Source organism: Artibeus jamaicensis, unplaced genomic scaffold (assembly GCF_021234435.1).
Source record: "Artibeus jamaicensis isolate MK-2021 breed Jamaican fruit bat unplaced genomic scaffold, CSHL_Jam_final contig_3174, whole genome shotgun sequence".
In the NCBI taxonomy this organism is placed as follows: domain Eukaryota; kingdom Metazoa; phylum Chordata; class Mammalia; order Chiroptera; family Phyllostomidae; genus Artibeus; species Artibeus jamaicensis.
Window position 1 is genome coordinate 1,386,622 of NW_026521738.1, and position 11,536 is coordinate 1,398,157.

Consider the following 11,536-nt stretch of genomic DNA (forward strand, 5'->3'; position numbering starts at 1 on the left):
TAAGAAGTAATATGTAAAATTCCTTTCTACAAAAATATCTTATACTTGAAGAACATAGATTCTAAATATTACCAAGCCAATTGCTAATAGTTCTGGGAAAAGTATTTACCATTAATTTTCCAGGCCAAAAATTATACACAGGCAAAGAATTAGGCACTTTGAGGGTGACTTTTTTGAGAATCACTAAATGAACATTTTTTACATTTATAGAGTAGCTATAATTACGAAGCTATAGTAGCTACTTATAGTAGCTATAAGTAGCCCAATTATGAAGGCATTTATCCAACCAAGTCCTTGAACTGGTGGGCCAAGGAAAGCAGCAGAATAAGTCAGGGGGTGGGGGGGTGGGGAGGGTAGCACCTAGTTTGGGAATGAAAAGCGCCATTTAATACTGAGCAGCAATCATAGTCCCTCAGAGCCTGACAACATTTGTTGCAAAGGAGCCATACTCTGGGGAAGGCACTACCTGAAAAGCACAGAAGACTATTTTATCCAAGAAGAAATTACAAACATAAAAATAAAACATTTGGTATTCTACACTATAGTACAAAAATAAATATATCCATCAATAAATAGCAGGACACCTAGAAACTTTTATGTGACTGCTGTGGTTGTTGGCTGCCCAAGCAAGTCTCCCTGTTCCAATTCTCCTCAAGAGCTGTTTGGGATATCAACTTAAGTGATGATAATGTGGCCATTAACCTGTAAGAAAAGACTGGCATGAGATGTAGCCAAGGTCTATGATCAGAGAAGACATTAGTGAGCTCTACTTTCCTAAGGTTCTGATAATTTTATGGCTTCATATTAACACAGCAGCATTTGAGACACACAGACACACTGCAAGAGGCCTGATGAGAGCTGGGAGGACTCCTCTGGTTATAGGTTATGTTCTTTCATTCTCTGGTGAGAAGAAAGCAAAACATTAAAAAAGCCACTAGTACATTTGAATAACCAATATGTGGCTTTCTGCACCTTCTTTCCACAGGGAAGAAGAGCATCAGGAAAATGCATGTTGACATCTGGGCTGTGGGAAAAGAAGTAGCATCTGGGAGGTACAGCCTGACTGCAGACAGATTTCCCCCCACCTTTCACAGAAGAGTGATTAAAACTGCTCACAACAAGATTTCTCCAGGAACCTGATGAGTTGGCAGAGGGCATGAGCAGGGTGCTAATAGCAATGGGGTGCCAGAGCCAGCAAGCATGGCTCCTGGGAACAATGGTGAAGTTCAGGATTTTTTTTCAAGCTGGGTGATATCGCTGTGGTACCTTGAAATAGGCCAGGGTGGGAGATTTACAAATCAGAGCATACTCACCCCAGGACTGCTGGCTGTAAAACATTTACCAGCTGTCATACATATTTTAGACAAAATATTGCCTTACTCTTATCAAACTAGAACTATTTGTTCAACTGAGGTTTTACTGTATGTCTATCACAGTGTCCTTTAGAAAAGATAAGAAGTACCATAGAGTATACAAGTATACAGTGTGTACCGTGGATGTAAAGGATGTACCACATCCCACTGAGGGCTCTAAGTGTGGCTATCCAGAGCCAGTTACACACACACACACACACACACACACACACACACACCACACACACCATTGTATATGAAGGCCATTCCATAAATGAATGTTCCTGAATTGCATGACCATCTCAAATGTCACTCACTGTACACTCCCTGATGGTCAGAATACCACTTTTTCAGGGCAGTGAGTTCACCAGGACCTTCCCTCTGTTTGCTCTCAGAATCTATGCATCCAGATGTACAGAGCCGAGGTCCAAATTGGGCAAAATGCCTTTCAAAATAGCTTCCCTTGCCTCTGCTTTCCAGTGTGATATGAGTTTATAGCCCCAAGAGTTTTGTGAAAGGGAGGCTGATGGTTTCCAAGGGTAAAAAACCTGTCAGACTTCTCAAGGAAGCATGCAATACAGTGAGGGGGGACAATATACTAGAAATCACATTCCACATTCTAGTGTGAACCATTTGTGTCTCCTGCCTGGAGGTGTCAGAACAGTTTGAGAACTACACTTCTCTAGTTCTTCCTGCACAGAGACCATGATCCCTCATGGGAGGTGGGGACAGGCTAAGACCATAGCCAGAGTCTCAGTGTCCTTCCTGCTGGCCAACTGCTGGCCCACCCAGTGGACCGTTCCTGCCAATACTTCCCAGTCCCTTAGTCCTTCCCAGTTTCAAAATGGGAGGACTTCAGAATGGGAAGGCCATAGAATTTCTACCATGGGGCAAACCTGACTTCAAAGTTTAGGCTTAGCTTTCTAGTCATTTGCTTGTGTGTATTTATGAATTCATTACTTAGGTGGACCTATTTGGAGTTTTATTTTCTTTTTCTTATGCTTAAGAATGCTTCACAAACAAGCCATTTCATAAATGATATTATTAAAAAGCAAATTAAATTAAATGCTATGAGGAACTTAGAGCTCTAACTTCATTAATCTTGAAAGAAATGCTTTTAGGTGTCCCTCCAGGTCACAGCAGAAGCAATGAAGGCTCGTGAAGTCAAGGGACATAGGAGTGGAAGAAGGACATGAGGCTCTGGGGAAAAGAAGAGAGAGGAAGGAAAAAGGTGGACAGAACAAATGTAGAGTGCAGAGGCAAAGGAGAAATATTAAGGATGGAAGAAAAATATTAAGAAGTGAAGAGTCCAACAGGCAGAGCCCTTCTGATTTTTCTCCTCTTGTTCTTTGAAAATTTTATTTCATCCAAAAGATTTAATTCTCCAATTATAACTGCTTATAATTTCACAGGTACATCCTAGGATAACATCTAGATTCTCTTCCCCTCCTCCCCTGTATGCCCCCTCCCACCTCCTCTACTCCCTGCAGCAGTAAAGGCCAACCTTGGCTTTGCTTTCCTCTTATCTCAGACACAGATGTCACCCTGAAGCCCCACTGTTTTCCTTTATTGGCCAGGCACTACCCTCCAGAGCATGTTGATACCCCCATGGGTTTACTCCTTGCTATTGTACATTAAGGCCATTACTTCTTGAACCCATTTGGTTTCTGCATCAAATAACCCCTCCTCAAACATACAACATCCTTTGCCAGACCCTGCTGCTCTGAACAATTGCAGAAACTCAACTGATGAAAGCTCACCTATATTCTCAATAGTATTTAGAAAATGTAATAGTTCCTAGGATGGTTAAATTCCTGGTGCAAATTATCTTCACATAAATCCCACTCAGAGAAGAGGTGACTAAGAACGTACCATTGGCTTTTGATATATACACATTTGATTGAGTTGTGCATGTGTGTCAGTCTAATGTACCTCTATAGAACCAAAAGAGTTTTATAAGTTTATCTATGTACACATATACATACACAAATATCTACCTTCTGATACTATATTTCTGCTTAGGGGTTCCTGTTTTCAAATTGACATAGAAGACAAGTAGTAGAAGTTTGACACTGGCCATTAGAGGTGACATAGTCAGGAAATAGCAAGTCCAGAGAAAAACAGATGGGAAGAAATGAGAATGTGTAACATAATATGTATTGCCTACAACAGATTCACCTGACCATTTCCCTAAGTCAGTAAGCCTCTATGATCTGTACACCCTTATTAAATAATCTTATTAAATAGGGACACAAAATATACACATATACAGTTATTAAATAAGCAACAAACTCCTTTTCTATCTGCAGCCACATTCAGCGACAGCCATGCCTTCGTATTTAAACTTGTAGGTGACGACACCTTTGTCTAAATAGAGGATGGAGATGGGCTCCAACTTGGTGGGCACACAGCAAGCTTTGGAAGCCTTCTGGGAATTCTTGAGGTGGACCAAGGCTTGAATAATTGCATGTTTTGTGGGTGTGAGATGCTCTGCCAGGGGGTAGTTGCAAACGCCACGGCATTCATAGGCTTCATATCCAGGCGGGGCGATGATCCAAGAATCCCAGCCAATCTCCTTGAAGTCAATGTAGAGTGGGGTCCTCTTGCAGTAGTTTCCTTTGGCATTCCTTCTGATGCGGGCAGTGGAGTCATAGATGATGTTTGACCTCATCTGCAGCAAAGCCTCTTCCCCGGGTCCACTGGAATAACCATCAAGGCCCAGGTTGTCCAGCTCCAGAAGTTGCTCATGGGTGATCATTTCATTCAGTTCCTCTTTCTGTTCCTTCTCACTGCTTTGGTCATCAGAAAACACGACAAGCAGAGGGACATGCTTATTCTGGGCACTGGTGTCTATTTCCAGTCGTCCCCTGCCAGTGCCCTCAATTTCATCATGTCTGCTCTCAATGTGGACTTCCAGCTGGTGGGTGGATGAGCCTGACTGTTGCCAACGCCGGATGGCACTGGTGACATCAAAAGTCTCCCACTCACTGTTGGTTCCATAGATCATCTCTGACACCAAGATCAGCATGTTTCTTTCACTCTCATTGTCCTCTTTGCCCTCAAATACTTCAAAAATGGTAATTTTCCGGTCCACTCCATCATATATCATTCGATCCCTTTGCACCAATGTGTACAGTCTGAGTTCAGCCATGATGACCTCTTCATGGTGAGGGATGGACACATTGAAGAGGAGAGGGTATTTTCTGAGCCCATTAAAATTGGCTGGTTGGGAAAAGAGATCTAAAAAAAAAATGAGATTTGCAGTATGTTACAGAAAAAAACCAGACTATTCATGTCATAAAAGGTCCTGTCCATGAAGGAAGTTTTAGACAGAGAAAATAAGGGGATATAAAAGAAAATAAACACAATGTTAGCATTCTTTGACACAGAGAATACCGAGTCAGTGGTAGAATGCTAAATTGAGTTAAGCTGCCAAGACTAATGAGAAAAATGGCAGCTTAATGAATGGTGGAAAACTCACCCAGGCTTGCCTGTGTAGCTTGTCAGCCACAGAATTACAGAGCTGGGAAGACTTTGGAGATTGTGTGGGCAAGCCCCCCAATTTTTCTAACCAGTAAAGAGCTAGCAAGTGAAACATGGTGGTGGTTGGAGCTTTTGGGGGATGAGAACCTCATTATTTGTCACATTTGCATTTGTAAGGGGCAGATATCTCCACATAGTTAGCTGGGCACTGTTTTTCCTGAAGACCTCCATCTAGGCCAGGGGATGGTAAACCATACCCCACGGGCCACCAGTTTTGGGAAATAAAGTTTTATTGGAACACAGCCTCACTCCTCTGTTTCTGTATTATCTGTGATGACTTGTACTACAATGACATATACAGTCATAAGAGAGAAACAGGGCTGGCTCATAAAGCCTAGAATATATACTATGTATCTGGCCCTTTACCAAAAAAGTTTGATGACCTTTTCCTGACAAGGTTGGGAAGAGCCATAAACCAAGCAGGTCGCAGCAGTGATTTTGGGTATGCAGTTTGTAAGAAATAGGGAAAATAAACCTTGGGGATGGGTTGGTTGCTTTCGTCTTATCCCCTTAGCACCTGGCATAGGGTTTGGCAAGTCAAATCACTCAAGAATACTTATTGAAATAAAAATTTAAAGGTCCTTTAGTCTTAGAAGCACATTTCCAAATACTATCAAGTTGACTGTCTAAGAATTTTATAGGAGCCCAAAACTCCCGTACTCTTGCCCCAGGTAATACATTTCTAAAAGGAATCCCTGAGGGACTTTGTCATCAATCAAAGGCTTCCATGAGACCAAGGAGGCTAAAGACCACCAATGAAGGGTTCTATATCATCTCTGGCAGCATTTCCCCAACTATATACCCAAGTTCATGAATTTAATATTTTTATTTAACATGATCTGATTATGTTATACTTCCTACCTCTTTTAGACTTGTCCTAAATAATGGCATTTATATAATGATGGGTTTGAGGTGATACGGAGATATTTTTCTAATTCACAATAATAAAAGTGTACAATGATTTCATGTGATTTATACCTTCCTCTAAACATGGCCTAAAGCCATCATATACATGGCCAGCGGGAAGTGCTGGGCAATGGCATGCATTTAAGCTTTCTAGCATGGCTCTCAGGAGCAGCTGTAACCAGGCCCAGACCCCTTGATCCAGTCATTACTTTCATGTATCCTCTCCAGTGCAAGACACATTGCATTTGTTCCACTGATCTTTGTTAAAAGATGAAATGAATTATAAGCCCTTCTGTTTAAAGCAGACCGATATGTTCATCATGTGCCACAACAACCCTTTACTGCATACTGCACCTTCGGATAGGCTCTTCTGACCCTTGGAAAGCCCCATCCATCCCCTCATCTGTACCTATCCAGTTGTGACTTCCTCTGGTGAGACCATCCCTTCCTCTCCTCCTATCTGGACATTCACGCCTCTCTGAACCACTTAAGTGCTCACTCTCTATCTTGCCTTTGACCTTTGCTATTTACATCTTTGTATTTCAGTTATCTTTTTATGAATGGATCTTCCCAAATAGACAGTCATCATGCTGGTGGGTACCACATGTTAAACTTCTTTCTATACTTTCAGCCTGCCATGATGTCTTAGAGGCAGCTCTTTAAACATATTGATTAATTTATGATTACAGGCATCAGATCAAACTGATTCATAACATATGTCCTTATTATATCAAGCAGATTGGGAGTTGTCTCCCTCTTATAAGAGTGCAGGAGATGACTCCCCTTGGACAGGGAACATGTGAAGACCAGAAATAGGGGAGTAGACTGGTTGCTTGACCCATGAGAAAAGTACAGAATAAAGGCTCACTATAGTGAGAGGGAAGGGTTACAAAGAAGCACTAGACAACTTTTGGTGGTGATGAATATGTTCACTACCTTGATTGTAATGATGGTTTCAGTGGTTGTTTACATATGTTAAAACCTATCAAATTGCCCTGACCGGTGTGGCTCAGTTGGTTGGAGCGTTATCCCATAACCGAAAGGTTGCTGGTTCAACTTCTAGTCAGGGCACGTACCTAGGCTGTGGGTTCAGTCCCGGTCTGGGTATGCATGGTCCCCAGCCCAGGCACATTCGATGTACTGTCCGGACACACATGGGAGGCAACCAATCAATGCTTCTCTCTTGCATAGATGTTTCTCTCTCTCCCTTCCTCTCTAAAAAAGCAATGAAAAAATGTCCTCGGCTATGGATAAAAAAAATAGAAAAATCTATCAAATTATATATACTGTAAATATGTGCAGTTTATTGTATGTCAATTATATTTCAATAAAGCTGTTTCTTAAAAAGTTCATTGTGCATTTGCAAACATAGTAATAGGTGGAGAAGTTATGTTTCTGAGCAAATTTCATGTTCCAGGTGCTCTAAAAGCATGGTTTTATTTAGCTCTTATGTCCCTACAATACAGGTATTGCTACTCTGTTCATTTTACACAGAAGAAATGGAACTTCAACTCAGAGAAGTGACTTCCCCCAGATGACAAGGTTAGGTTAGAGCAGTGTCAGGAATACACGTAGTGGTTTTTCCACCTTGGAGTTGGCAATTGTTCCCTTCTGATTAGTTAGGTTTGGAGGGATTGGGTTGTCTTGTTTTGTTTTGTTGGACTTTATCTCCCAGGAAGCTGCACTGGGCAGACCCAAAGAGTCGCCAGAGAGACAATAGCAGCTGACAGGATGAGCCCAGTGCAGAATTCAGGCTCTGGGGGCTGCGCATTTCCTCCTGCAGACTGGCGGAGGTTCAGGCACCTGAACTGTCCGGGGAGAGGTGTTCCTGCCCTCGCTGAGCTCCAGCAGTGAGAAAGAAGCTGTGCAGACTTCACTGCCTGACCTGTATCATCCAAATCCTCTGCGCAAGAAGTGAGAGCTGAACAACTCTGACTTTCCCAGAGACTGTGAGCATTTTTCTGTTCGTACCCGAGCCACACACCTAGGGCTCAGGGCTCAGAAACATTAGGAAGGAAAGGCTCCCACGGAAGGAAACTGTTCACGTTCAATTCAGACTCACCTCCAGAGGAATCTGCAATTTCATCATGCCATTTCCATAATGTTATTAAATGTTGCTAAATAATATACCCAATATGTTACTAAATATTAGAAATTTTGATCTGTCAACTAAATTTTTAAGGCAAATGGTATCTCCAAGGACTGAGCAATACCTACTCAACGTGTTCTGTGGTGCCTAGAATTTTAAAAAATTAGTCAAGAATAACTCATAGTTAGCCCTGGCTGCTGCGGCTCAGTGGATTGAGTGCTGGCCTGAGAACCAAAGGGTCATAGGTGTGATTCCTGGTCAGGGCTCATGCCTGGGTTGCAGGCCGGGTCCCCAATAGTGGGTGCATGAGGGACAACCACACATTGTTGTTTCCCCCCTCTCTTTCTCCCTCTTTTCCCCTCTCCAAAAATAAATAAAATCTTAAAAAAAAAAACAAAGAATAACATATTTATTCAGCATTTCATAGCAAATAAAATGCTTCTTACTCAGAATCTCTTTTGAATTGCTCAATTACATTAAATAGCTATATTATCCCCAATTTACAGATGAGGAAACTGAGGTTCAAAAGAATTAAACTCATTGTTAACAGCAATGAAGTTTACCTGCTTTCAAAATTCAAAATTCTGAGCTATTTCTTTTCTTTGACACCACCTTTCTGGTTTTTTTTTATACCTTTCTTCTTCTTCTCTCTTTTTTAAAGATTTTATTTATTTATCTTTTAGAGGGGAAGGAGAGAGGGAGAGAAACATCAATGTATGGTTGCCTTTTGTGTGTCCCCTGTTGGGAACTGGCCTGCAGGGAACCGGCCTGCAACCCAGACATGTGCCCTGACTGGGAATTGAACTGTGATCCTATGGTTCGCAGGCCCATGCTCAATCCACTGAGCTGCACCAGCCAGGGCCACCACCTTTCTGTTTTTAAGAAGGTCTGGCCAACATTGATCTTCACTTTTTTTTACCAGGTGTAACAATGCTTTTTTGTACTCAGTTAATGACTATAAAAGCATTAGTAAATACTAACAAATATTAATATTAGTTTCTTCAGACCTACAGTTTTTAACGGTAGGTATCAGGGTGGTTTTTGTTTTTGTTTTTTGCCTACTAACATCATAACGAACAAAGGATTAACTTTCTAGTTCATTAGATTTAGTTACTGAATAAAGATCTGGGAGGAGAAAACACTTTCCCACTGATATTTAAAAATTGTGCATTACTCTCCATAAAGACGCAGGTATTAACTGCATCATTAACTGGGCCACGCACACTTCCTCAACTATAAACAGTGCTTGAAGGACATACTTGTCACGTTGAATGCAACACGACTTTAGGAAGGCTCTCTAATGTAAGTTTCTCTCCTGTTTGAACAACTTCTCACTGAGGTCACAAAAGGGAAACTTATCCAAAGTTTGAGTGAAACACAAATCACAACTTTCTGGTTTTTTTTTCTATTTTCATAATTTTCATTCCAAGTAGAAGTTGGCAAATTTTGTAATCAATCAAAAGCCAAATAGAAACCAAGGCCTCTCTGGAAAATTAACAATAAAGGTGAAGCAATAAGCCAACACTGACTTTTTGTATTACTTGCCATCAAAATTAAAAAATTTTAAAGACCCAGATATAATGTGGAAATGGTAGATACTTTATAACTTCGAATTAAAAGATATTTTTTAGTACCTTTTAAAACCCTTCGGAAAATAGGCATTAACATGCGATAGGCCGTAACGTGCATTGTTTTGTGTTATCTGTGTACACACTCCTTTTATCTTTTTTATTCCCAGGCCTTATAAATTTACTTATCACTTCTTGGAAAAAGAATCCAAGCCAAATTTCATCATTAAAATGTCAACTTACCTTCATTTTTGAAACTCCTAATGATGTTGGCAGACGGCATGGAGGTGCGGTCTGTTGCAAATTTGTTGTAGAGTTCCAGCATGTACTCTGGAGGGTCAACCTTGGCTGAATCCTGCGTGGGGATGTCAGACAGGTTCAATGTCTTGAGAAACTCATTCTTCATGCTCTGCAGCAGTGTGTCAAAGTCAACACCGTCTTGCTCTGAGAAGACATCATCGAAGAGGGGCATATCTTCCTCCAGAGGCGACTGCTCCAGGCTCATGATGGGGCTGCCAGAAGCAGAGTGAGCCACCAGGCAGAGGACGGCGCACAGCTGCAGGGCCAGAGGACCCATGGCTCTGCTGGAGCCCCCAGGCCAACCCAGGAAGGTCTAGCTCTCCTGGGCTCTAAGTGGCAGTTTTATCTTGCGGAGCTGAGCGTAAATGTCTCCTGTCACTGGAGACAAGTTTGGAAATTCTTCCTCTCTCTCCCTCCCCCTACCATTCTTCCTCTTCCCCCAAAGTCAGGTTGCAGTAATTGGATAACAAAATCCCCTATAGGGGCCTAGCCTCTCTTATCTCTCTAGTGTAAACTTGTGCACCAGATTTTGTTTCTATCTTGCAATCCTTTTTTCTTTTAATGAGCATTTTGTAAACATTTCTACATTCTGACACTGGCTGAGAGATACGACAATTTTCTCATTGCAAAGCTCTGCTTCTCTTCCTTTTGATTCACTTCCTTTTGGCAGGAATGCCTAAATTCTGCTTTTACGCAGTTCAGTTTCACACATGCATGTACTAACTACTAAGAATGAGCACAGCACACATCAATGGCAACCTGTATTAATTCGAGTAACGGGGCTTTCATCCTCACATAAACATTTTTAAGAAAGACTAAATATCCAAAATCTCCAGGTTAAGTTATAGGTATAAGTAAATTTATATAAATTTTTAGAATCTTATGTTTTTAGCAATAGGAAAATATAAACTTCACTATCAATAGCCTTTTTTTTTTTTGCACAGATTTGACCTGGCTAAAATGGCTTTTGAAAAATAGAGACAGTGCTTTATTATAAAAGCAACCAAAATTTATTAGATGCTTTCCTACAAGCTGGCATTGTGTTGAGTGCTTTCCACGTATCACCTAATGTGTTCCCTGTAACAAACTTGTCACCCCCATGTATATATGGGTCATTATGGGTCAATAGCTTGCTGGAGGTCACAAAGCTACAAAGTGGTAGAACTAGGAATTAAACCCAGGCAGTCTGACTCTAATTTAAAAATTGAAACAATCAGACTTTTGAACCAGTGTTCCCTTAGATCAGGGCGTGAGCAGTGATACTGAAAGGCTAACCAAGCCCCAGCCCAGCCCTTCCCAGAAAGTCCACAGTCAGCAGACAGACAACAATCTGCAAGTCCTTCGCCCATGCAATGAGTTACTAACGTGACCCAGATCCCTGCCAAATCTGTCTTTGTGGCTCAATCAAGCTGATCATTAAGAGGCTCCAGTAAAAACCTTGGCGAGTAACATTATTAGGCAAATGAAAAATGACAAATGCCACAGTCTGAAAAATGTTGCATGTCTGGGCTAGAAAAGATCAATCAAGTTCATCTCACTTTCCAACCCCAATTAGTGGTGGTAGCAGCATGGCCTGGTCAGGATGGTCCTGTGGACAACTTTGGGGGTGGGGTACGGGTTGCCACAGAGACAGAGGGCCTGGTGGTACCTCTCTGCCCTGCTCATGCACTTCCATTGTGATCACTCCAGCGCCCCAGCACTGTTCAGAGGTCTGTGTCTAAACACTGGGGGATACTGTTAATTTCTGTGCTAAATTTTCCTGCATTTACCCCAATATG

At 41.6% G+C, this 11,536-nt stretch overlaps 1 protein-coding gene across 1 annotated transcript; it reads right to left on the reverse strand.

Moving 5' to 3' along the window:
* Positions 1-1,597: 1,597 nt before the first annotated feature.
* On the reverse strand, positions 1,598-10,170 carry BMP10 (bone morphogenetic protein 10). The gene is made up of 2 exons (XM_037130921.2): positions 9,702-10,170; positions 1,598-4,592 (listed from the first exon to the last, which is right to left on the reverse strand). The coding sequence occupies exons 1-2, from the start codon at positions 10,033-10,035 to the stop codon at positions 3,652-3,654; spliced, it is 1,275 nt and encodes a 424-aa protein (XP_036986816.1). The 5' UTR covers positions 10,036-10,170; the 3' UTR covers positions 1,598-3,651.
* Positions 10,171-11,536: the final 1,366 nt, after the last annotated feature.

What these genes read in the sequence shown, in the direction of transcription:
- BMP10 (XM_037130921.2), bottom strand. Translation starts at nt 10,035, where the DNA reads ATGGGTCCTCTGGCCCTGCAGCTGTGCGCCGTCCTCTGCCTGGTGGCT. An exon ending in TAGGAGTTTCAAAAATGAAG is followed by an intron (nt 4,593 to 9,701) that starts GTAAGTTGACAT and finishes TTTTTTTTTTAG; the next exon opens with ATCTCTTTTCCCAACCAGCC.